Raw genomic sequence first — 27,851 nt, forward strand, 5'->3', positions numbered from 1 at the left:
TTGCTCCGCTGCATCAGGGGAAGGGTTTGATGCTGCACAAACATTAATCTGTCTGCCTTTAAATCTCTCTGATCTTGGCAATTATTTTATGTCAATATTTAATACAGGAAATTAGCAGTCACTGTTATTGCTAAACTTCCCCAAATTGCTAACATCATGCTAACAGATAGCAATTGGTGCGCAGGAAACTGCAGGATAAAAATCAAGATAAAACTGTTGGACACTTTTGGTAGGTCACAACACTGTCTCTGCACCCTGCTCTTTTGAAACCTCACATACAGCTGCAGGGATTTTGTAGTTTGTTTAGATCTAGTAGGTGTGATATGGAGAGATACAGTACAGAAATAGGCTCTTTGGCATACGGTACATTTCTATAGCCATTCTACACGCAACACATGTTATTCTCATCAAATTGCACAACCCCACCCAGATTCTACCCCTCATCTACACACTGTGGGGCAAGTTATAGTAGCCAATTAATCTACCAACCCACATGTGGGAAAGAACATTGTTCATTTACTGGAAGAACAAGTAAACTTTCTACAGACAGCACCCAAAGCCAGGATTGAATACACTGGTGTGTCGCCAAGTTACTGGAGGTGTGAGACAGGGCTCTACCAGCTGTAGCACTGTTGCCTTTTGCTCCTTTCTGTTTTGTCTTAAGGTATTAATTTTGAATTCCTCATTATTATTGCCTCCTTGGTTCCTATTGTGTAGGCAGATACAAAAACTTGTTTTACATAGATTATCTTTAACCTACAAAGAACAGCTTTACCCTCAGTTTTGTTGCTGTAGTTGTAGTTCCACATCCCAAGTCCTCATGGTCTTCTGCAAATGTGTTCAGAATTGGACATGATTCTGGAGAGAGGGTTGAACTGACATTATATACAGGAGTAGCAAGACTTTCATACTTTGTATCTCTTTATAATGCTCTGTGTCCCATTTCCTTAGTGTGCTGCTACCTTCAAAACCTACTTCTTCTTTCCTTTAAGTAAATTATATAGTAGACTCATAGAACACTACATCCCCGAAAGAGGCCCTTCAGCCCATCTAGTCCACGCTGAACTATTAATCTGCCTAGTTCTATCGACCTGCACCCAGACTGAAGCTCTCCATACCCCTCCCCTCCATGTACCTATCCAAATTTTCCCTAAATGATTAAATCAAACCCACATTCACCACTTCCCCGGCAGCTTGTTCCACAGTCTCACACCCTCTGAGTGAATAAGTTCCCCCTCATGTTCCCTTTAAACATTTCACCTTTAACCCTTAACCCATCACTTCTGTCTTCCATTTTCTATTAAAATATACCCTCTTCTGGCTGGATTTTCTTTTTCTTATTATTCTAGTTATTGACTAGTCTGTCTATGCACTCTTTAATTCTAGTTATTATCTTTGTCATTTTTTCTTTTGTCTATCCCAAATTTGGAGATTGCTTTAACCATTCGGACTTGAAGACACAAATGATGTAAAAGTGTGAACCTTTCATTTTGGCAAGCAGGGTTTGTTTTTGAATCAAAGTGCATTATCGCAGTGGCAAGAAATGGCAGAGCTCTGAATTGCAAACAAATTTGGGTATCCCAGTGTATAACGTGAAAACAGTTCCTGAAAATATAGCAGCTAGTTAGGGAATGTTGGTTGCAAGAACAGTTGAATAAAAATGGAGATTGCATGTCTTGTTCAGACCATTAATGAAAGCACATCTGGATTATTGTCTGCAGAATTTCTGTCCTTGTTTAAGGAGAGATGTTAATGTAAGCCTGGATACAATAGGGTCTCCTAACAGACTCTTAGATAGTACATGGAGCTTAGAAAATAAGAGGGCTATGCTGTAGGGAAGTTCTTGGCAGCTTCTAGAGTAGCTTGCATGGTTGGCACAACATTGTGGGCCGAAGTGCCTGTAATGTGCTGTAGGTTTCTATGTTCATTCAGGGAAAGTATACAGCTTCTACTGGGTGGATTATAAAGTCTACAGCTGTTGAATGGGTGGGTTGTAGGCTCTACAGAATTTGAACGGGTGGGTTGTAAGGCATACAGGATTTGGGTGGGTTGTAAGGTATACAGACGTTGAATGGGTAGGTTGTAAGGGCTAGGCATATTTGTGCTTGAGAGTGGACTTGATTGAAACATGTCAGATACCTAGGGAACCTCACAGGGTGGTTGGAGAGATGATGCCTCCTGTTGCATAAGAAACTGAAACTCGGGGTCACTTTTTTAAAATAAAGATTTCTCATTAAGAAAGAAGTGAGGCAAAATTTGTCTCCTGTTCCTCGAAGGTCAGTGGAAACAGAGAATCTGGTTGTTTTAAGACAACTGGTTTGTCGATATTTGATAAGAAAGGGGTGAATTGTGTCAGTGGGTAGATGGGAGTGAAGATTTAAGATTACAATCAGATCAGAGCTGTTCTAAGTAAATTGTGCCATCGGTTCACTGTGGTGAGTGGCCTGATCCTGATCTCGTTTTGGGTTTTTTTTTCAAATCATAAACAGAAGTTTGCCAAATACTGTAAACTATTGTGTTTTCATTGGTCGACTCCAGTCACTCAACTCACTTTTGTTACCTGTCCCAGTGTTCTTCCCACTCTTTTTATCCCACACACTGGGTCTTCTGCACACAGATTTTGTGTTTTGTTTCTTAAAAATGAACTTTGCAAAGGAACACTACTAACCCAGTTCATCCGCATGGCAACAGTACATACTCTGCTAACTCACCACAAATCTCAGGGACGTTACTACCAAGGCTGTAAATAGAAACAGTAAAATTCCACAAAACAGAGTGAGCTGCTGAATTTACAAACTATTTTAGTGATGTTAAATCAGGAATAAATATTGGTCAGGATTGGCTGGAATTACCCTGATTTTCAAATAATTATTCAGTGTATTTACATCCTTTCAGTTACTGATAATGCAGCTTAGAGGCCATTTAGCCATCTGATTCAGTGGAAATAGCCCATCTCTTCCTATTCTCTCTTATTTCTTCTTATTTCTCTCTATCATTATTTTCATGTTTCAATTCTTTTGCCACTTACCTGTGCAGGGGACACTTTGCAGCAACCAATAAATCTTTAGGATGAGGAGCGTCTTGGGGTGCCTATGAGCTCACAAGAAGAACTTGCAAACAAAACACATACGTAGCAACGTGGAGGCTGGGATCAAACCCGGGTTTCGGAAGGAGTAAAATTGCGGCGTTACCAGCTGCGCTACCCAGTGATGCTGTCACTCACTTAACCTAAAATCATTCTTGATGGGTATGGTGGAAGAACCATTACCGTCGAAGGAAGACAATGTTGTGGTTAAATAGGTGAACTGGTACTCCAGAGTTCTGGATCCAAGTTCCCATGATGGCAATTATGGAGCTTAACTTTTGTAAACATCTCTTTTTTTTAAAGAGGTGATCACTCATAATAATGAACACCATCCCCTTGGGAAAGGAGATGTGCCTGTTTTGACTTGTGACTTCAAGGTCACAGCAGTGTGGTTGAATCATAAAGAATATCTCAAATACTAGGGCTACTCAGGAAAGGGCAAAAATGACTAATCTTGCCGTCAAAGACCACGATTCTGAAAGATAAATACATTAAAAGTGATATATTCAGAATGTTCAACTTTGACTGGGTAGATTGAAAATTGTGAAGAAGTCCTTATAAAGAAATGAAATAAATTGCCAATGGTAAAAGGAACCGTGTAATTGCTGGGTTGCTGTGAAATCCCAATAAACTATATAATTCCCTTTATTGATTGAGAGACCCGACCATTGGCAGATCTGACTTACGTGTGACTATCTTCCCTCCGTGCTTTCTCGGATGTGCAGCTGCAATGATGGAGATGGTCTCTGGGAACACTGGCTATCACCAGTAATAGGACATCAGTTAAGATTCAATGAAGCCAACTTGGGAAAACCAAGACCTCCAGTATCCCTGACGATGACATCTGCAAAATTTATGTTTCACTGAGTCTTCCAGACTGTTAGGAAAATGGAGTTGCAGCTGATGTCTTTGGATCATATTGATGATAGATGGGAACTGCAGGAGGCAAGTGCCTGTCAGGAGAGGGGAAGGATTTGCACTTAATGCAGTATAATCCTGTGGCTGTTCCCTTCAGTAACAAGTGTACTGCTTTGGATACTGTTGGGGAGGAGTGGGCAATCTACCAGTGGAAAACCTCTGGAAAACCACAATGACCAACTCTGGAACTGAGCCTGCCCCTGTGGCTCAGAAGGGAGGTGGGAAAAAGAGCAGAACATGAGTGATACGGGATTTACTGGTTAGAGGAACAGATAGGTGATTCTGTGGACGAGAATAATGTGTTGCGTCCCAGGTGCCAGGGTCAGAGATATCTCAGATTGAGTCCATAGCATTCTAAAGTGGGAAGGTGAGCAGCCAGAGGTCATGGTCCACATCATTACCCATGTCAAAGGCAGGAAGCATGACGAATTCCTACAAAGTGAATTCATTGATTTAGGTGCTAACTTAAACAGGATCTGTCATTTCAGGATTGCTACCTGTACCATATGCTAGTGATGCCAGAAATGGGAAGGTATTACAGTTTAACACGTGGCTAAGGAGATGGTGCATAATGGAGGGCTTCAGATTTTTGGAGCATTGGGCTCACTTCCAGGGAAGGTGGGTTTGCATCTGAACTCGAGGGGACCAATATCCTTGTGCTTCTCTGGAGGGTTTAAACTAGAGTTGCAAGGGGTTGGGAAGCAGAGTGTTAGGGCAGTGAGTGAAGAGGTTGTGGGGATAATGGATGTCGAGCCTACTAACAAAGATGGGAACTAAAGGTTGAGCAGGGTAGGCATTGTATCCTGAGATGTATCAGTTTCAATACAAGGAGTATTATATTTAGGGCAGATGAGCTTACAGCATGGATCAGCCTGTAGAATTATGATGTTGTAGTCATTAGTGAGACTTGATTGTAGGAGGACGAGGAGTGGCAGGTCAATGTTCCTTGGTTCTGTTGCTTTAGATGTGGTAGAGAGGGAGGGGTGGCATTACTCATCAGGGATAATGAGACTAAGGCTTATATAGGCGGAAGTGAGGAAAAGAAAGGATTATCTTGTAGAACAGCCAATAGTCAGCAGGATTTAGAAGATAACATTTGGAGGAAATTAGCAGGAAATTGCAGTAAAAATAAGGTTGTGATGTTAAGAATGAAAGAGTACACAGAAAACTTATCAGTAATTTATCCGGACTTGAGAACCTGGGTTGTAGGGGAAAAGTTGAATCTGTTAGGACTTTATTCCCTGGAGCGTAGCAGGAAGAGGGGAGATCAGATAGGCAAATTATGAGGGGTATAGATAGGATAAATGCAAGGACACTTTTTCCATTGATGTTGGATAAGTCTGGAGCTAGAGATCCTAGGTTAAGGGTAAAAGGTGGAATATTTAAAGGGAACCTGATGGAGATCTTCAGTCAGAGATTGTGGAATGAGGTGCTAGCGGAAGTGGTGGATGCGGATTTGGTTGAAACATTTAAGAAATGTTTGAATAAACGTATGGATGGGGGGGTGGATATGGAGCGCTGAGGTCCATGTGCAATTTGATGGGACTAGGCAGAATGACAGTTTTGGATGGACTAGATGGGTCAAGGGGCCTGTTTCTGCACTGCAGTGCTCTACAACCTCTTCATGTCAATTCTAACTCTTGGTCTAACATTGGATGTGGAACATAATATCAATTTGTACAGATTTTGAAGTGAAGCTGAGGAAAACCTTCCCCCAAAAATCTCTGGTGAAAAAATACCTATTCTGACCTTGCTTAATCAATAGCCCAATTTAGGGTTCTGCCTGCAGTAGCGTTACAGCATGCTTTGTTTTACTGGGAAACAATGCAATTGATGATATCACAACATTTTATTTTCTTGAAGTGAAACTACAACCACCTTGGCTGAAAAATGTGTCAAAGACTCGTGAAGGGATTTATGTGAACTGGGAGATCCCTGAGCATTGGAAAAAACAATGTTTGCTCTATGAAGTAAGAGTTAAGAGCAGCAAGACGAGTTCCTGGAACTATTATTCGGTGAGTAATGGATTGATAAAGTGTGTTAAAGAAACAGAGCTTTAACAAACTGTTAAATGCAACCTTTTACTTACTTACTATACTTATCGAGACACAACACAGATAGGCCCATATAGTCCTTTGAACTGTGCCTCCGAACAAAACCCCTGATTCAACCCCAGCATAATTACAGGACAATTTACAATGACCAATTAACCGATGAACTGGTCACCTTTGGACTGTGGGAGGAAAGCAGAGCACCTGGAGCAATCCCACATGGTTACGGGGAGAACGTACTAACTCCTTGCAGACAGTAGATTTGGAGATATGTGATGAGTGAGCAAGCTAGACTGGGATTCATTCAGAATGAAATATCATGGGTTAAAGAAATGGCGAGAGGTCAAGTAACAAGAAAATACAAATCAGGTGCAGGAGTGCACCATTCGACCTCAAAGTCAAAGGTTATTGTCATATGCGGAAGTATGTGCGTGCAGAGGTACAATGAAAAACTTGCAGCGGCATCATATAAGAAGCATCCGCAAGAAAAAATACTGGGCCCACCTATGGACTGCTCTAAAAAGCAATCTTGTAGGCATTCTCGAAACTCCTCCTCCTGGAATCCAGCAACAACCTGATTTTCCCAATCTACCTGCATATTGAAATCCCCAATGACTATTGTACCATTGCCTGTTTTAATTTGTACACCACACCTTCAGGGTCTTTTTTTTTTCCCTTGCAGTTCTTTAGCTCTGTCCACAATGATTCAACACCTTCCAACACTTTGTCATGCAACACACACAAAATGCTGGTGGAACGCAGCAGGCCAGGCAACATCTATAGGAAGAAGTACAGTCGACGTTTCGGGCCGAGACCCTTCGTCAGGAACGAGTGGTCAAAGCAATTCCTCAAAGGCTAAGAGGGAGTGTAAAGTGCTATCTCTCACCGAGCTAGTAGAAATCTTAGATCTTTTGAAAAGTGGCATGTCGCTTGCCGAAGTGGTCCTCAGCCCTCAACCTCCTCAGATCCTGACTTTAGTATTATTGAGCCCACTCCAAAGTGTCCTTATTCCCTAAACAAGACAGTGTAACAACTATTTACGTAGTATTTCCATTGTATTAGGTATTATAAGTACTGTAATCGAGAGATGATTAAAAGTATTACTCGTTTGAGCATTGTTCACCTCAAGTCTCATTCATTCGCTCCTTGTGTTGTGAGCGAGAGGAAGGAGTTTAAAGCTAGTAAGGGATGGCTGGCTAGCTACGTAAAGCGCTACAGCCTCAAGAAGTTAAAGATCAAGGGAGAATCGGGATCGGCTGATGCCAAGGTGGCATCAGCATTCCCAGAAGAGCTACAATGGTTGCATTGGTACTGCACATGTACAGACTTTTTTTCTTGTTTATTCCCTAAACAGCACAGTATAACAACTGTTTACATTGTATTAGGTATTATAAGTAATCTAGATATGATTTAATGTGTACGGAAGGATGTGCATAGGTTATATGCAAATACTATGCTAATTTATATAAGGGTTTGAGCATCCACGTTTGTTGGTATCTGCAGGGGTCCCAGAACCAATCCCCCGCAGATAAGGAGGGCGTAAAGACTGACAAACAGCCAATGTGCCAAAAAAAAGCAAATTAAAATAATGTTGGTACATGAATTGTAGAGACCTTGAAAGAGAGTCTGTAGGTTCAGAGTAGTGGTGAATGAAAAAACCCATTCGAGCTTGGACCTGTGATTATAGGGTAATTGCTGTTCCTGAAATTGATCTTGTTTTCATCTGCAGGAATTGGTATTGCCAACTTGCTGCGATCCCTTTATTATTTGTTCCCTCAAGTTCATGTTCTGCCACCTGTGCAGAATTTATTCTCCTTCAGACACTGGACAGTGTAATGGAGAAGATGAAATAATTTTATGCCTTCAACATTATTTGTCCCTCTGAGTACTAAAATGAAGCTAATCTGTTGTCTTTCAGTCTCTTTTGTTATAACCAGGTGAATGTGTGCTGTCCCTCACTCTTCAGTTTGTCAGTCCCACTGGTCACTCAGATTGAAGATTTTTCATTCTTTTCCAAAGCACTGTGGTATTGTTATTCAACATGGACCACAATCCCACTCAGTATTTTAGGTGTAGGTGGAACAATGATTTATACAATATTATGTAATGGATTTAACTTGCTGTTCACCTCAATAATAATTCACTTTGCAAATAAACGTTTTTGAGACAGCTTTAATTTCTTGCTGGATTCTATTTTCCATTGAAGTAACATGATCTACAGAATTTTGTTTTTAAGCCTCTTAATTATTACTTGCTTCCAGAGCAAAGATCAAGAGAAAAATATCACTGATGCAGATCTCAATTCAAATAACAGCATCCAGGTGCGAGTCCAGTACACTACTACATGTGGAAAATCAGAATTATGGAGTGAATGGAGTGAAGTGCGATATATTGGTAAATCTTTTCCCTTTGATGAAATAATAAAAGGTAGAGTGTGGATTTTTTATGAATACTGATTTTTTTCCTTAAAAAGCTTGGAAACTGGACACTGAGTTAATCTGAAGTAAGCCTCCTGGTTGTTTAGTTAAATAGAAGATCAGTTGATCTGTTTGTTCAAGAATAAATGTTATTACATTTCATTTATGATCAGCTGGTGGTGTAGTGGTGAGTGGTCTGTGGTTCAGACCTGGCTGTCTCCTTGGAGGCTTTTCATCCCTGCTAGATTGAGCATCGAGCTAGCAACTCGGCCTCGTAACAAAACATGCTAAAGAGTTGCCTGCCACCTGATGTAGCACAAGGCAGGGAGAGGAAAAAAAGAAGTTTTTAATTTTGTATATTAGTACAGGAATAGGCTGTATGGCCCATAATGTCTACACTGAACCCAATGCCTAATTAAACTGTGCAGCATCCATATCCCTGCATACTCTCACAGCCACTTAAACAGTCATATCTGTTTCCAACACCTCATCTGTTCCAGGTGTCCATCACTCTGTATAACAAATAAACTTAGCGGGAACTTCTTGTTTGAAACTTTACTGCTTAGCTTACATGCATGTCCTGTAATATTTGACATGTTGTCCATCAAGTGGGAAGAAATTCCACTGGCTCTCCAGAGCCTAGAGCGATAAATACTATAACACAATTGAAGATCAATCTGTGATAGTGTAAGTGGGTCTGTAGTGTTCTGTGGCTGAGCTAGGATTAGGGAATTGCAGGTTGCTTGTTGTAAGAAAGTAGTTTCCCTGAACCTGGTGGTGTGAAACTTAAGGCTTCCATACCTTCTGCCTAATGGTAACAGCGGGAAGAAGGCATGACCTTGATGGTGGGGATCCTTGATGATCTATGTTGCCTTCTTGAGGCAGCAGCTCCTGTGAATACTACCAGTGCTGTTGATGGTGGGTAAGGCTCTGCCATGATGGATTTGACTATGTCCACTACTCTGTCAGCTTTGGGCCTGTGTATTGTAATTTACTGTTCCAGGCCATGATGAAACCAGTCAGGAAACTTTCAAAACTGCACCTTTTGACGGTTGTATTTGGTGATATGCCAGATCTCTTGAAGGCTTTTCTTGCATTAGTTCTTTAATGTCTTTGCCATTCCTCGATGGTGAGGAAGAACCACATCCAATGTGACAATCATCAATTAAGTTCACTTCCTTACCACTCTGCTACAGGGCTGGATACACATTATGGCATCTGAAAGGCTGGGACACTGTGATAATGCTTCTGGGTGTCATCTGATTGTGTCACAAAGATTTTATTGGCACAAAGCTTACAAATGTACCATTTTAAAGAAGGTAAAATTGTCTGTCACTAATAAAGCTATATTCTCCTCAGGAGAGGACACCAAAGAATGGAATTGGAACATTGCTTTACTTATCTTCATCCCTGTATTAGTGGCTGTAATTGCAATCATCTGCCTCACAAACCTGAAGAAGTAAGAGACTTGTTTGCTTATTTCTGTAATATCCTACTATAACATATTTGCCAGATTTACCATGATGCACAATTTGTTTTGAGCCTCTTAGTTGTAGTTCCTGTGTTATTGGCTACTCTTAACGTCTGGCTTGGCTTGGCCAATGGGAACTGCTTCACAGATCTTGTCTTTAGACGTTATCAAGGAGTCTTGCTACAGCAGAAGTCAATGGGTATCAGTTGAAAAACTAATAGAGTCATGGTGTCATACAGCATGGAAACATGCCCTTTGTCCCGAACAGTCCACACTGACCAAGATGTCCACCTAAGCTAGCTCCATTTGCTGGCATTTTGCCTTTATCTGTCTATGTATTTTCTATCCATGTACCTGTCCAGATATCTTAAGTTTTACTGAACACGCCTCAACCATTTCCTCATCTGTAATACCTTAAAAAAAAGTTACGCTCAAATTCCTATTATATCTTTCCAGCTTACCCTCTATTCCCTCTGGTTGCTGATTCTCCAATCCTGGCAAAATGGGGGCATACGTACACCCTATCTATGTGTCTCATGATTTTATACAGTGCTACAATATCAACTCTGTCTCTTCAGCTAGAAGGAAAATTGTTCTAGCCTTGCCTGACTTCTCCCTAAGACTCAGTCCCTCGAATCCTGGCAACTTCTAATAGTAGGAACCATGTTGAGCATAAAGGAAAATAGCTGGTTGTCAGAGGTTACCCATCTCAACCCAAGGCATCACCAGAGGAGTTTCTCAGAAAAGTGTCCAACCTTCTTCAGCTGTTTCATCGATGACCCAGAAATGGGGATGCGCATTCACTGATTTACTCACATAAATACTTGGGCTACAGAAACTGGGTATCCTACAGCAAGTTACCTGCATTGCAAAGCCTTTCAACCAACCAAAAGGCTGAAATGAAGACTGTGATGAACCATTCTCTGCTTATCTAGATCAGTGTGCCCAAATGACTTGAAGAAGCTGGATACAATTCAGGATGAAGCATTTCACCCACCATCCTTAAGTTCAGACCCTTCACCACCAGTACCCAGTGATGGACCATGTACAAAATGCATTTCACTTACTGACCCAGTCTACTCTGCTATCACCTCCCAAGCCCATGAATTGTGCTTCTTAAAGGGGGCAAAGCAGCAGGTACATGGGTAGATCACCACCGGCAGGTTCTCTTCCAAGTAATGCACCATCCCAATGGGTGTAATCCCTGGAAACCCCTCTCAACAGCATAAAGACCTTCACCACAAAGACAGCAGTAGTTCCACAAGGCAGTTCACTAAGCACACCACTACATTCCCAAGGGCACTTGCATTTTGATAACAAATTGCCAGCCCCGTCAATAATACTTAAATCCTGAAAACCAAACAGATGAGTAAATGAACTCCTGTGGCAAAGGTGATAAATGCAGGCTTACAAAATATTTTATGCCTTGAATTTATTTTGTTCTTTAACCAGATGTCATTGTCAATCTTTTCTTACTTTTAAGGCTTAAGAAGTGGATCCTCCCACCAATTCCCGATCCAGGAAAACTGCTCAGGGGTGTGTTTGGAGACTCAAATGGCGACAACACAGTAAGTTGAAAACTTCCCAAGTTAACTTTTTAAAACATTTAGCATTTCCTTTGGAAAAAGAAATCAGTGAGGAAATGAGGAGAGAACTGTAGATGGCAGAGATGAAGGGTTGTGAAGTTGAAGGTCGGAGTGATATGGCAGGTGGTGGGAAGAGCATTGTCCATTCAAGTCTCTGCTCTTAATGTCATACGCCCCTTGACATGTGTTATATTTGTGTTTCAAACATGCTTACACACAAAGTCTGGACTGGGTGCAGGGTTTAGTTATGCAGAAAGGACATGTGGTCAGCTATAAATGGTAAATATTTATATCTTTGTTGTTGGAGACAATATAAACATCCTTGTTGGAAGCCCCTGTGTCTTATAACTGCAGTTGTAAGTAGCAGTTTCCAAGTAATTTCTAAGTTCCATTTTAACTGTACTAACAACTGTAGAAAAGGATAGTTATGTTTCAAAAGTAACATCAATGTTAATCAGTGTCTACTTTTAAATGTTGTTTCTACCTCATGGACTTCGGGGTTGGAGAGGAAATCCCATGCAACATTCCCTCTATTTTTCTTTACAGCTGCACAGAACAACCAATGCTTTGAAAAGGAAATTTTTTACACAACCTGACAATTACATGGCCCTTTAATAAAAGGTTATATGAAAGAGAATTCCAGCTGCTTGGCATTAGATGCTATGTGCATGGGAACATTTCAGTTACTGTGCGGCCACACACCCACGCAGCTTGGAGGGAACAGTGATTCAATGGCTTCGGAAAAAGAGGCCATAAGTATATACAGGTCGACCTTCACTAATCCGACTACTTGTAATCCGGGTCCTTTGATAATCCGGCACTGATTTCAAATTTTCCACGCATCTGTAATTTTTCTAAGCACAGACAGGCGAATCCTGCTTGTTTTCCTGCATTTATTAATATCATTTGCGTGAGGCGCGGCTGCTTGCCACCTGCCCGTCTGACCCGCCAATGGCGGGGGAGCTGGCGCGCACTGGGTCAGTCCGCCTTCTCGCCTGCCTGCCGGCAGTCACACTGCCCTCTGACGTCGCCCGGTTGGCGCTCATTCTCTTCTGCCTACAACCTCAGATCAGGCGTGGCAACCCACTAAATTTAAGCATATTACTAAGCAGAGGAAAAGAAACTAGCGAGGATTCCCTCAGTATCTGCGAGTGAAGAGGGAAGAGCCCAGCGCCAAATCCTTGGCCGCCTGGCGGTCGCGGGAAATGTGGCATATGGAAGACCTCCTTCTTTCCCCAACTTCTGCTTCTGCTCACCCAGATGTGCTGCCATCATCATCAACGGTTTTTGAAGAAGCTGTCGTGCCAGTTTCAGCACCAGTTCCTGATGCTTCACTCGTTTTTCAAGATGCAGATATTAATGATCCTGACAATCCCACAGTTGCAAACATGTAACTTTGCCTGAAGATATATTAAATGTTTCACTTTAGAAGCGGAAATGTTCAACTGTTCTGTATAAGTTAATTCCTGTACATTTACCTGCAGCCTTTATTTTATCTGTGCCTGTACAGTATATTACTTTATTAAAATTTCACTTGACACTCATGTAATATTTCTGTTTCATTATTATCTAACTTGTACTGATTTACATGGTATTTTAAAGGTATGATGAGGCGGTTAGCTATTAATTAATATGATCCTTCTGTAATTCGACATTTTCACTAATCCAGCACCTCAGGTCCCAATGGTGCCGGATTATAGAAAGTCAACCTGTGCGAGAAAATAGACTGAACTTTGTGTATACTGTTCCTCAGCGAGTGAACGCCACAGTGAGGGCATTGTAGAAATCAATATTACCACTAGATAGTTGCTCCCATGTGTATTTTGCAGACTCTGACGTGATAGCTCTAAAATATGTTGAAGATTAAGAAGAAGAATTTGGATAGAGCATTCAGAGGTTGAAAAAACATTTCAACCCATGATTATGGTGGAACGTGAAAAGTTAGAAATTTGGAACATTCAGTCAAAATGTGGGAGTATCTGAATGATTACAACATTAATTCCAAAGACTTGCCAAATAATTGTAATGTTCTGGACTGTGCACTGGTTTGTGTGTGATCTGAGAAGATGTACAACTACAGATTTTTGTGTACAAAATCTGAGTAATTATGACTTCCATAGAGTTAGCAGCCAAGAATACCAATTAGTTCTGTCCTTTGGGCATAGATATAATGGTAGTTAAGATGGAAAAAGTATCAAAACAAGGGCAGCATTCATGACCAAATGTGGTAGGAGTCTCTGTTATAGATTATTCATGTCACAGTCCTTTTTTAAAAAAAAATAGTGCCTCAATACTATTCACATTAAAAGGATGGACACACAGCAACTTGTGATAGCAGAGCTGCAGACATAGATAGATAGATACTTTATTCATCCCCAAGGGGAAATTCAACATTTTTCCAGTGTCCCATACACTTATTGTAGCAAAACTAATTACATACAGTATTTAACTCAGTATAAATATGATATGCATCTAAAATCACCCTCCCAAAAAGCATTAATAAATAGCTTTTAAAAAGTTCTTAAATAGTTTACTAAAATGCATTGAGTGGTAACTTAAGCTCAGTCCTAACCCCGGCACTATAACATGTCTTGCCCCTGGTGGTTGACATGGTTGGCGTTGGGGAGTAATGATCTCTTCATCCTGTCTGAGGAGCATTGCATTGACAGCAACCTGCCGCTGAAGCTGCTTCTCTGTCTCTGGATGGTGCTGTGCAGAGGATGTTCAGGGTTTTCCATGATTGACCGTAGCCTACTCAGCGCCCTCCGCTCTGCCACCGATGTCATACTCTCCAGTTGTGTGCCCACAACAGAGCCCGCCTTCCTTACCAGCTTATTAAGACATAAGGCATCCCTCTTCTTAATGCTGCCTCCCCAGCACACCACCACAAAGCTCCGTTTCAAATGCCTGTACAGAGTGAACAAGTTTGTCATAAAGGTTCAGGAAGAAATCTGAGCGGAATTACAACGGCTGCAGATGACTGTGTTCATTTTGTGACACATCTGTATTACAAACAACTCTTCTATGACTTTCACATTAGTGTTGGATAACGAAAAGCTGAGAAATCCAGGCTGACTGTCCCATTGCAAGGAAAGATGTATGTTGAGTTCAATCATTGACCCTTACTAAGAAGGAAAGTCAATCATAGGAAATTTTCAGGGCAAGGTTTAAAAGCCTTTTATGAGTGGACAATGGTGCTAGAAGCATTGGTCTCAATTAACTGTAAGTTGTAATAACTGTACTGAATAGTAGTCAGTAGTGAGATTAAAGAATGATTGCCTAGAAGCACTTGCTGTGCAGGCTGATTCTGGGTGCTGATCACCACATGAATTATCTTGGTTTGTGAGTGAAAGTTGAATTTCATACTGAACCTTTCCTGATAGCAACCACTCAGCTTGCTCACACAGCTGGGCAAGGTGAGTGCAAAAGCAGTTTGCCAAACACAGGATGGATCAAGCAAGTGTCCAACAGTGACTTCATGGCCAGTCTGTAGACATAGTTCTGAAGTACAGATTAAGTTTAAAATGAGATCAAGTTGTCTGAGTGTTCTTGAAGACTGTAGGCTACCTACCTGCCAATCACACTGGAATTGTCAACATAAAGGCCATTGTCTTGAATTTTATGTATTGGCTAAATATTGGTGGAGTTAGAGAAGGCTGTCATGGTGTAGTGTAGCGCATATTGGGGCCATGTTAACATTACTTCAAAGGGGAACAGTCATCACCTTCTGATGACAGAATGCATGAAAAGCCAATCAAGGCCAGGCGTTGTTACATATACAATAGTGAAACATGTTATTGTAGAGTTGTGTGGTAAAGTTAGTCACAACGAAAGATCACTTTGTACTTGAGAGTTTTATGTGATAATACATTTACCAAAATGCTTGATAATAAAACTAGGACAGGACTTGTATAGTAAATGGCAGGGCCATTGGAGAATATTGCAAAGCAAAACAAATACGTAGTTCCCTTAAAGTAGTGACACGGGTAGACAAGGTGCTGAAGAGGCTGTTTGACATGCTTGCATTCACTGAGCACAGGAGTTGGGATGCCATGTTGTAACTCTACAAATCATTAATGAGACCACGCTTGGAGTATTGTGCACAGTTCTAGTCACCCAGCTGTAGGATGGATAATGTTAGGCTAAAATGGATTCATGAGGATGTTATTGGGAATGGAGGGTTTGAATTATAAGACCACAGATGGGCTTAAGCATCTAAAGGGGGGGGGGGGGGGAGAATTCAAAAATCTGAGGTGCAAGGCAACTTGGGAGTCTTCATGCTGGATTCCCATAAAGTTAACTTGCAGGTCAAGTCAATTGTCGGGAAGGTAAATGCAATGTTAGCGTTCATTTTGAGAGGAGTAGAATGAAAAAAACAAGGATGTAATGCTGAGGCTTTCTAAGGCACTTGTGAGGCCTCACTTGGAGTATTCCGAGCAGTTTTGGGCCCCTTATCGAAAAAAACGGTGTGCTGACATTGGAGAGAGTTCAAAGGAGGTTCAAAAAAATAATTCTGGGATTGAAAGGGTTATCATATGAGAAGTGTCTGATGACTCTGAGCCTGTACGTGCTGGAACTTAGAAGAATGAGGAAGAATCTCATTGAAACCTACTGAACGTCGAAAGGCCTGGATAGAGTGGGTGTTTCCTATGGAGAGGGACTCTAGGACCAGAGGGCCAACCTCAGAATGGAAGGACGTCCATTTAGAATTGCGATGAGAGGGATTTCTTTAGCCATAAGGTGGTGAATCTGTGGAATTCATTGCCATAGGCAGCTGTGGAGGCCAAGTCATTGAGTGCAAGGAGGAGGTTGAGAAATTTTTAGTATGTCAGACATGTTAGGGGAGAAGGCAGGAGACTGGGGTTGAGACAGAAATTATCAGTAATGATCAGATGGTGGAGCAGATTTACTAGGCTGAATGGACTAATTCTGCACCAATGTCTTATGGTCTCAAAAAAAGGATCTAGTGCTTTCCTGGTGTATATAACAAATGAACTCTTCTCAGGCTTCCAGCTGGGTACATCTTCATCTGAAGGTGGTGGAGTTTGTCATCAAAATGTCAGTTATAATTGATACCTGTAACCAGCTGGAAGCCTGGGAAGATTGTATTCATCTTATGGTCTCATTTTTTCCACTGGAACATGAGCAATGTATAAAATCATTAGGGGCATTGATAGATTGAATGGTCAGCCTTTTTCCCAGGGTAGGGGACCCTAAAACTGTGAGACATCTGTTTAAGGTGAGGATGGCAAGACTTAAAAGGGACTTGAGGGGGAACCTTTGCATGCAGAGAGTGGTGGGTATATAGCCCCAAAGGCTGGAGGCAGTGGTACAGTTAGGTGCAATTACAATGTTCAAAAAGTATTCAGGCAGCTGTATGGATAGAAAAGTTTCGGAAGCATATGGGCCAAATAGGAGCAAATGCAACTAGCTCAGATTGATGTCTTGATCGCTTGGACAGCTTGACTTGAAACATCTGCTTCTATGCTGTATAACTCCATGAATCCTGTAGCAATGAACTCCCCAGATTCACCACCTTGAAGCTGCAGTGTGTCCTGCTTGCAGTAGGACAACAAAGCCATCTATCCCTGTGTTTAAAGAACTGGCAAATTAAATGCCCTATTATATTTCTGCTTCATAGCTAAGCACAGACTGGCAAACTTTTGCTTGACCTGGTTTCTGAGAGGTCTTTGCAGCCAAATGTAGAAGACACAGAATACCTTCCCCTCATCTTAAATCTATACCCTCTTGTTTTGAGCACCCTAGCCTACTAATCTACTCTAAATTCTGTCTCTAAAGATCTCCATAATCTTACACATCTTATAATGTTCTGTCAGATCGCCACTCAGCTTGCCTTACTCCAGGAAAACAAGCCTGGTCTATCCAGTCTTTCCAGTTCAGGCAACGTGCTGTTGAGCCTCCTCCAGTGTAACCACACCCTTCCTATTGTGTGGTGGGCAGATCTGCACACAGTACTCCAAATGTGGTCTAACCAGTATTACATAAACCTGCAATGTAATCTTTTATTCTGATCCCTGACCTAGGAAAGTGAGCATATCATGCATTTTCTAGCCTAGCCTGTCCACCTTAGCACAACAGTTGTGACTCAAGTCAGGAGTCTGTAAATTCCACAGTTTCAGGAAAGCATCAGTGTGCATTTGACCAGGGCCAAACCATATTGAGGAAGCCGGTCAACAGGCTGAATCAATAAACCACAAAAGGTGTTTACACCAAAGGGGAAAGCAATGCAATGTATTCAACACAGTCGCCTGAATAAGTCACATGATTGATGACTGCATACTTATATAAATAAGAGAACAGTTGGATATTAGACTCCTGGGTTGTTCTTGGAGCCAGGAAACCCATTGTATCCAAGGTCCAGCTTAGGATACACTATGCTGAGGTGGCAGATAAATACAGACCTTTGTTTATAACACAAGCAATGACGCATCTGGCAATTGACTATATCCCAGTAAGGCAGAAGACATAATACAGGAACAGTGCTTAATCGGAAAGCAGGGTCAAGCACCATTTCAAAACTTAATGATCTCTAAATTCAGTGTTAAAAAGCAATCCCCTTCACTCGATGTGCCAAGAGATGGAGCCTAGGGATTGCTGGCATAACTGGAGATCACGTCGTGTAGGGTGGCTAGAGTTTGGGCTCAGCTGGAAGGGTGGGGCTTGCTGGAGGTTAGGGATTGAGTCCATATTCCAGGGATCCATGTCAAAGACAGTAAGGATAATCTGACCTGGTACTCGGGGGGGCTTGCCCGTTGCTTTACTGTCTGACCCACACTGCAGCTGCAGGCTTGAATGACTTCACCTGTTGACCAAGGTCTGTGTGGCTGCCTTTCTGCACCTGATCTTCTGCTGTCTTGGATGATGGACACTGTGACAGCATTGCATCCAATACCGTGTACAGTTTTCTTCCCAAAAGTACTTTAGTTGGTGATTTCCCCGCAAGGACTGGATATGGTGCAATTCAAAATGTTAGCAGAAGTATGTTGGGAGCCCACTGATTTCAAAACCGACCATATGAAGATGACAACAAACCTCTCTACTTGGCTGTTGGCCAGTGGATGATGGGGATGAGCAGATGTGGATACTTCTCTGCAAGTAGTTCACAGCAAACTGCTGTGAACTAAAATGAGTGTTTTGGCATCCCAAAGCAGCTAATAATCTGCAGAAACCGTTGAATGGTCGTCTCTGTCATTGTTCTCTCCATAGGTAATTGTTCTGGCTATTTGGAATCCGGTATCAACCAGGACAAGATAGGAACACCCATTGATTGTGCCAGCAAAGTTGACTCCAAGGTCTGGTACACTGAGGGTAATGTTGTCTATTGGCCCTACTTGGATTCATTGCTGTCACAGAACATTGAATACATAGCTTGCATATGGATGTGAAATCTTCATCTATGCCCGGCCAGTGCACAAAGCTTCTTGCCAGAGCTTTTATTTGATTAATACCTGGGTGACCATGGTGGAATTGTTTCAGTGCTTTTCCTGGAATTTTCATGGAATGACTATTCTGTCTCCAAACACTAGTCCACAGTTGAGTGTGATGAATGACACCGGTAATAGTATACGACATCTTCCTCAACCTTAACTGGCAATCTATCAATGAGGTATCTGGACATGCACTGAAGAAGAGGATCTGCAGCCCTCTCTACTCCCATCTTGTCAACTGGAAGACCTTCTTCAGCATCCTATACAACTTCGGAGACTTCAGAATCCACTGAAATTGCAGGCATGACTGCATTTTCGTTTTCAGTAACCTGCTGAGTCTGGAGAGGGCACTTGGTTGACCAAGTTCCTCGGCTGAAACATATTTGATTTAAAAATTGTAGGTTAATGACATTGTTGCATCCCAGTGTATACAGCTCTATACCTTCTTAGACCCAAGGATGGACAACAGTGGTTTGTAATCAGTAAGGAGAGTGAAGCATCTTGTAGAATTTCTTCACAGAAAAGATGATTCCCGAGACTTCCTTCTTGATTTGTCGTTAGTTTCTTTCTGCTGTGGTCGTGACAGTTTTTTTGGAACTATCAGGAAAGATGTGGGATATGACAGTTCCCACCCTGTAGTTCCACACATCTAGTGTGATGCCAGTTGGCAATCCTGGGTTGAAATACATCAAGAGAATGTCGGACAACAGCATACTCTTCACCAGTCAAAAACCTCTTGGTACTGTTTGGACCATTTCCTTGCTGAGCAGGGCATAGAGTGGCTCCCTCAGCTGGTTCATGCCTGGGTTCATTGCTGAATAATGACTGATGATGCCCAGAAATGATTGTAAAGTGCTGACATCTAATGGTAGAGGCATCTTTAAGATAGCAGTGATGTTTTTTGGGATCTGGGTAATGACCAAGCTCATCTATGATAAATCCCAGATACTTGATTGAAATTTATGGAGGCTGCATTTTTTTCTGCCTGAAGTTACAATCCAATGTCTTGTAGTTTGTTCAAAACATGGTCCAGTTATTGGCTGATCCGTACCCATCACAATGATGTCATCAAGATAAGCAGAAACTCTCTCAAAGACCATTCAACATGGTGTCCATAAGCTTTTGGAAAACTGAAGGAGCTACCTTTACCCTGAAAGGCAGACAGAGGTGAGAAGCTCCTTTGAATTTTTGCTAGGCTTCAACCAAGTCCAACTTTGCAAAGTAGTGACAATCGTTCAATTTTGCAATACCAGGCTCTTGGCCCGAATGTTGTGTACTTTTTTTCCATAGATGCCGACTGCTTCCTGAGTTCCTCCAGCATTTTGGATTTCCAGCATCTGCAGATTCTCTCCAGTTTGCTGCTGGAAGCAGTAATGGGTACTGATATTGTCTCCTCAGCTGCAATGAGAACAATTAAGTCTGCAGGCAACCTCACAGTACCATTGGCTTTCCAGATAATGACCATTGGAGCAACACACGCAAAATGCTGGAGGATCTCCGCAGGCCAGGCGGCATTGAACAATTGGAACTATCCAGTGTGAATAGATCGCTTTGATCACACCAGCTTCTTGCAGGTGATCTAGCTCTTGCTCCACAATTGGTACCAGTCCTTTGGGACAGAAGACTGGCTTTGTGTATGGACACTGATGGAGTTCTGCTTGCAGTTTGATGCAGCAACCTAAAAGCCCTTGAAACACTGCTGCAGTTGTTGTATGGTCTCACGTACTGATGACGATATGGTATTGACTGACGTGATTCAAAGATTCAAAGTATATTAATTGTCAAAGAATGTATAAATTATACAACCTTGAGATTTGTTTGCTTAATAGGCAACCACAAACCAAGGAACCGGAGAGAACTCAATTTTTTAAAAAAAAGACCGACCCCCGGTGCGCAGTGAAAAAGAAATAAAACAAATCATGCAAACTGCAGCAAAAAACAGCATTCCGAACCAAACTGAGTCCCTGGATGCGAACACCCAGAGCAGCCCCAAGTAGGCCCAAAGCCTCAGTGTTCAGTTCATCACATTAGCGGGGCAATTCACCACGTAGTTTGCGGACACAAAGCACAGCAGCCAGGGCACAGCCTCACAACCTTAGCGTTGTGGAGAGAAGAGTCCCCGGACTATCTGGTGCTGCATTTAAATCATCTCAGTTTCGCACTAGGACCCGGGCCCCACCATGGCGATTTTGCTGTCAGAGAAGCTATTCTCAACCTCTCCAAATCGGCTTGGCACCCAGAGGAATCCAATCTCACCCATCTTTTGACACCCTGCCTTTCTGGTCTATCTGGTCCAGCATTTAGATTGTCTAAAAGGCGTATCACCTTTCGCATCAGGACCTAGTCCTTGCCGCAGTGAGTTGCTTCAGGCCTAGAACACGCTGCCCATCGATCCACTTTGGACCTAGATTTCGCTGCCAAAGAACCTGCTTTCAACCTTAGCAAATCAGCTCAGTGTTTAGAGCAATCCACACCCAGGTAAGTTGGACGGGCCTAGGAACTCCTTCCTCCCATCTTCTCCCCTCCAAGTTGTCAACTTCAACTAATGCTCCAGAGATTAAGCTCGGACATGCCAAGGACATTCAGATCTTGCTGGTCTGTTAGGTATCACACACAGCATTGACTTGGTTACCGTTCAGCTCACCATGCAGTGCAGTTCACCAGTCAGGTGGAGTGTTTCACCCAAAGCACTGCAGGTGAAGTGCTGAGTTGATTTGACTGGGAGAGACACAAGAGCCTGCCATGTGTATTTGGAGGCAATGGTGATGTCTGATACTATATCAAGTTGTAGCTTGACGATGGATTGTTGCTAAGTATGTTGACGTACCTCCTCTTGAGATAGAAGTCAACTTTGAACATGACCATTAAATTCCTTGTAGATTTTGAAAGCTTTTGAAACTTCTTGTTCATGTGTTTCACTGACTTTGAAGACAGGATGGCAGAAACCGCCTTTGTGACAATGGTGTTGGCATGTGCTGCAAATGTGTTTCTTGTATTGGCATCTTCTTGTGTAACACCATGCACCACAGTTCCACCCAACTGTGTTTGGCTGCCTGAAGACTTTTTTGAGTGACTATGTCTGGGCTATTGGAAACCACATTGACCAGGCTGGAATCGTGTTTCAGCTTTACCAAACCCTCACATTCTTGAGATCAGTTTCTATTTAAACCACCCTCTCTGGCACTAACAATCATTTCACAGTCAGTCTTTTAAATCACATTTCTTCCCCATTCAGAACCTCTTGACCATGTCTGCATACTTTTATGCATTGAGTTGCTGCCATGTCATTGGCTGATGAGATTTTGTATTAATGAGCGGGTGGACAGGTGTACCTAATAAAGTGGCTGCTGAGTGTATAGACTCAGGAAGCATTCCTGGACACATTTCACAAATTACAGCCTGATTAGGCTCTAACAATTAAAATCTCACATAATAGATCTTATTTTTCTTGTAACTGCATACTATGATCACTGTCTCCTAAGGTTTCTATACCTTAAGCTCGCTAATCAATTCTGGTCTGTAGCATAACACCCAATCCGGAACAGCTGATCCCCTACTGGGCTCAACCTCAAGCTGCTCTAAAAAGCCATCTCGTAGGCATTCTACAATTCCCTCTCTTAGGATTTAACACCAGTTGAATTTTCCCAATCTACCTGGAAACTGAAATTCCATATGACTATTGTAGTGTAGCCCTTTTGACATGCATTTTCTATCTCACCTTGTAATTCGTAGTGCACACCTTTGCTATTTTTTTGGAGGTCTATAAATAACTCTCTTGCAGGTGTTATTTCCCTTGCAGTTTCTTTGCTCTACCCACAATGATTCTACATCTTTGCATCCTATGTCACCTCTTTCTAAGGATATGATTTCATTTTTTACCAACAGAGCCACCCCATCCTCTCTGCCTGCCTGTCCTTTCAATACAATGTGAATCCTTGGATGCTAAGCTCCCAGCCATAATCTTCTGTCAGCCACGATTCAGTGGCTGAAGCTCTCAATCATCTCCACCATTGATGCATATAGGGGTGCATGCTCCTCCCAGCTTCCTGAAGTCCAATGACCAGCTCCTTGCGTTTTTCTGATGTTTGCTGACAAAAAAAAAGGTTTTTGTTGGTTGGAGATCCCTTTCATTATTTCTAGTTTCAATAGCAAAATAATAAAGCTTGAAAGACCAGGAAATGCATACTGTTGTCCGTGACAAAGATCCAAGAGAGATTAATGGACTATGTGTTCTTTCTCTTGCAGATCAGGAATAAACAGCTGAACGGAAGTTTGACTTTAAAACCTGAAATGGAATTAACCTGCAATGTTACAACAGTGGAACAATTGAAATTTCCTGCAGAAAGCGAAAGGAAACTGATTGTGAATGAATGTTCAGAGGAAAATGAGGAGGTCCCCATGGATGATCATTATATGCAGTATAACCTGGTGACATCGTGATCATAGCACATTCTTGTATTTTGACACTTATATACTGTTTTTTTTTCCTGATTTGCAAACAGGACATTCTGATACACAAAATCTACAGCCTCAAACAGACAGAGTGAGCCAGTGAGCATTCAGAATGCAAGAATGAAGAATCTCTCACGATTCTCATCATCATTATCCAACCTGATCACTCGGTCAAACAGTGATAGCTGTCACAGACTGCCTCAGCCGCAGCTCTTTGTTCTGGTTCGTCATACCGAGATCTGTTCTGGTCTCATTTTGGACAATCGGCAATTTGCTCTTGTCTGTCAGCCTCAAGCAGTGAGTTTGTGGCAGGTTTCGTTTGTATCACTGGCTACCTGTGCAGATGAGGAGAGCAAACCAGTTCAGCACAGACTGTCCACTAAGAGCGTGAACATACTGAATAGGATTCCAGTACTATGAAGACCACAGGAGTTGTGTCTCACCATGTTAACATCGGACATTCACCATTTGCTGGCTATATCAGTGAGGGATAGTGTATAAGAATTACCGCACTGGTTCATGTTTGCGTGTGTGCACCCCCCAGTCAAAGGTGCAGGCACCCACACACACGCACCCCTCAGACACGTGCGCACACACAAAAACATGCACACTCTCCCCACAGAGGCGGACACACATGCACGCTTGCCCCTCAGAGGTGTACGGACACACACACACACCCCCCCCCAGAGGCACAAACACACACCCCTTGGAGGCACACACATACACCACCCTCGTATGTGCACACTGGGATATATCCGTGTTTGCTGAAAAGACAAGGATGTGCATGGACTGTTGCAGAAGTATCTAACAGATGGGTATACAAACATCCTCATATACTTAAAAGCACATTTACGTACCAAACCTACATGCTAAGTATCAACCTACTGCACACAACCACGCCAGACTTAACGTATATAACAGAGACACACACACACACACACTCAAGTTCAGCCTCAAGCTCGCCCACCAGTGTATACCCACTTTGAGTTACACTTGTGTTCTAACTTAAGCATATGTCTGCACAAGATTTAATTTTATACTATTTCAAGGGCAAGGTTGTGCAACAGGATATAACCACATACATTGCTATTTCTCCCAGTGGCTAAACTTCAGAACATTGGTTTCAGGTATATCAGAGATTTGTCATTTAAAAGAGCAAATAAACTTTCAAACTCCAAATGTGTGTTTTTGAATGGAAATATTAAAACAGGGCTGTAATCTTTCAATAACCTGGCAATGATTTGTAGTAAAATGTCAGTGGAATACTAATACAACCGACATCGGCTGATCTGGAGCAATTTAATGAACTTTACTGGTCAGTGGTTTCTGTGGAGTGATCCAGGCTGTGTCCATTTGAACCCATGCAGTTGGAAAAGTAAAGGGTGGAGACTGTGAAATTGAGCTGTGAAGTTATACCATTTGTCTGCTGCCTCAGATGGAGTTAGAATATGCTTCTTCCAAAATCTAAGTTTGATGCAGTGGATTTTACTTCAAAAGACACCTTACAGCACCAGGAATCTGTGCATGTTGTAACTGGTTGTTCACTGTATTTCACTGAGCTCCATGGCATTTTATCAACCACGCCCACCTGCCTCAGACCATCTGAGAGTCTGGGATCCTTTGTCCACATTCTGCTATGAAAAAGCACCATCTTTCAGCATACAGCTTTATTTAATTTGGGAATAATTGTGCCTGAAATTTTGGGGGCTGTTGTTATTAAGAAATATGTACCGTATATAACATGAGAATCTTTTAACTCCAGTTAAGTCGGTAATAATTTTTAATTGTGTTTTTCTAACTGCAGTTGTGATGGAGAAGGGGAAAAAAAAGAATATCAAGATAAATTTTCTGCAGTGCTATTTCTGGCCCCAAATTGTTAAAAAGCTCTACAGCGAGTGAAGCATTTTTGGGGTGCCTTACTCCAAAGGCATCATCTAGGCTATCATTCCTCTCCCACTGAGTATTGCTACATCAGAGCTGCTGATACTCAGATCATAAAATAAACAAAAGCCTTGAAAGTCGAAGTCAAAATACTTGAAATGCTGGTGGTGCAGGTAGTTGATATATTTTCTCACAGCACCAGAGAGCTAGGCTCAATCCTGACCTCCAGCATTGTTTGTGTGGAATGTCTACAGTCTCCCTGTGACTGCATGGAATTCCCCTGAAACTCTGGTTTCTACCCACATCCCAAAGATATCCTTGTTGATAGGTTCACTGCCCACTGTAAGTTGCCTGTTGTGTGTGGGTGAGAGAGACTTGATGGAATGTGGGGAGAACAAAATGGGATTGGCTTCTATTAACTCCATGAATCATTGTTGATGGTTGACATGCTGTTTCTGGGTCTAAGGTCTGCTTCTTTGGTCTGTCTATAAATGAAATGGAAAATGCTGTAAACACTCATTATCTGTGAAAGTTAATCTTTCAGAGTAACAACTTTGACCCTGTCTCTCTTGTCACAGCTGCTGCCTGACTTCCAGAGGCAGCGTTTTCTGCTGACCAGCGGAGTATTTGCCTGCTTTCGGGATGATTGTAAGAGATATTAAAAGAGGAATGGAAAGCACCTTCCTGCCAAGAATAGCTATGACTTCTGAACTGAAATAGTTGCAACAGACTTATTTGTTATTCTTTGAAGTGTGTCATCTAGCATTACCGCAATTGTTGCTTGAGGAAAAATTAATCAAAAGGAAACAATTTGATCTATTGTGCCAAGTCAAATACTTGTATTTTCTGTATGATTCTGCAAGTGAAACAGCATGCGTATGCTTGGTTTACAGCTGACTACAGTACGTCACAAAGGGAAATTTAACAATGCTGGGCAATGCAGGCTAATGAGGCAGGAATGTGGTAATAGAGTCTGTACTGGAAAATGCAGGTAATGCAGAAGGTGACATGCATCATTGCAGGGGAATACAATAAATAAGAGGATATTGAGTGGTAAGTTGGAATGAAGAGACCTTGGTTGTATAGATCCTTGACTATAAGCTAGCATTCTGTTCAACATTAGCTAGATTACAGCAGACAGTTCTGGCCACCATTGGAAGAAAGGAGGCACAAGAGCATCTGCAGATGCCAGAATTCTAGAGCAGCATATACAAATGCTGAAGGAACTCAGCAGGTCAGGCAGCATCTATGGAGGGAAATAAACAGTCCTGATGAAGGATCTCAGGCCAAAATGTCAACTGTTTATTCCCCTCCATGGACGCCGCCTGGCGGACTGATTCCCTGCTGCATTGTGTGTGTGTTGCAACACTGCAAGGAAGATGTGATGCTGTTCAGTGGAAAACTATAGCTAGGAAGGAAGATTGGAAAAATAAGATACAGGTCCTGAGGAGTGGCAGTAGAGAGGTATGGAGTAAATAACAAGGACTTTACTTTCCAAGAAAGATGGATGACAGGTTAAGGGCATGCCAAGCAGAAGGATTAGAAAGAGGATGTGTAAACAGAGGAAGCTGGAGAGCCCAGAACTTGCTGCCTGAAAGGGTTGAAGAGGCAGAGACCCTTGCTACATTTCAACAGTAACTGGGCAATGAACTTTAGGGAAAGGGAGACAGAAAGAAATGCAGAGGGAGAAATTGTCATGGGAACTGAGAGGGAAGGTAGGAAGAGTGCAGGGATGTGAAGGAAGTGGCGGGATCTAGGGATGAAGAGAGCAGAGGAGAAGGGAGGAGGTGCAGTATGGGCTGGGAGATAGGAAAAAGATGGATCAGGACAATGAGGAGCAATTAATAATAGGAGAGGGGAAAGACAGTGATCAAAGGGAAATATTTGAGGGAGTGGGACAAGTTGGAATATGTGAGGGCGAAGGAAGAGAGGTGGAGTAGCTGAGAGAGGGCAACAAGACAAAGGAAGAGTAGATGAGGAGAAATGAAATCAACAGGGAGGCGAGGAAACTGAAGAAGAGAAGAGAGGCAGTAGTTCAGACTGTGACTAGAGGGAAAGAGAAAAGGAGGTAAGATGAATGGGGTGGGAATAAGAGGGTTGGAGAGGACGAGAAGGGAGGAGAAGGAGCTGAAAGAAATGAGTGGGTGAAGAGGTGGTGGGGGATAAGGGAGTTGGGTGAAAATGAGTGGCACCTCTATTTTGGGAAATGGTGCAAGAAATGGGTAGGGGGAGCAGAATGAGTTTTGAAATAAGCATATACCTGTATACGGTGGGAGGGGGAGGAAGCGAAAGAGGAATGGGAAGGGGTAGAGGAAAATGAAGGAGGGAATAACCTAATGAGGATATGGCATGGGTGTGATTGGGACTGAGAGAGGAGGAAGAAGAATGAGGACATTTTTGAAAAGCAGGGAAAAAGAAGGAAGCTGGCAGTAGAGAATGGGAGAAGATGGAACTGAGGGATGAAGTGGTGGCAGAAGAGAAAAGATGGAAGAAAGGGGGGAAATGTGATTGAGAGGAGAAAGGGATTACGTGGAGGTAGAAG

At 42.2% G+C, this 27,851-nt stretch overlaps 1 protein-coding gene across 4 annotated transcripts in view; it reads left to right on the top strand.

The window, feature by feature from the left end:
• Positions 1–24,607, top strand: part of LOC132398259 (interleukin-13 receptor subunit alpha-1-like) — a 49,305-nt gene extending 24,698 nt beyond the window's left edge. Inside the window, exons 6-10 of one of the 4 annotated variants that reach the window (XM_059977404.1) lie at positions 5,867–6,018; positions 8,316–8,448; positions 9,831–9,930; positions 11,426–11,510; positions 12,075–13,065. In XM_059977404.1, the coding sequence (XP_059833387.1) occupies positions 5,867–6,018; positions 8,316–8,448; positions 9,831–9,930; positions 11,426–11,510; positions 12,075–12,143 (539 nt within the window). In that variant the 3' untranslated portion in view covers positions 12,144–13,065. Of the gene's footprint in view, positions 1–5,866; positions 6,019–8,315; positions 8,449–9,830; positions 9,931–11,425; positions 11,511–12,074; positions 13,070–23,221 lie in introns of those variants that run through there. The other 3 variants (XM_059977403.1, XM_059977405.1, XM_059977407.1) reach the window with 3 other exon arrangements.
• Positions 24,608–27,851: the final 3,244 nt, after the last annotated feature.

The sequence above is a fragment of the Hypanus sabinus genome, chromosome 8, assembly GCF_030144855.1.
Source record: "Hypanus sabinus isolate sHypSab1 chromosome 8, sHypSab1.hap1, whole genome shotgun sequence".
NCBI classification, from domain to species: Eukaryota; Metazoa; Chordata; class Chondrichthyes; order Myliobatiformes; family Dasyatidae; genus Hypanus; species Hypanus sabinus.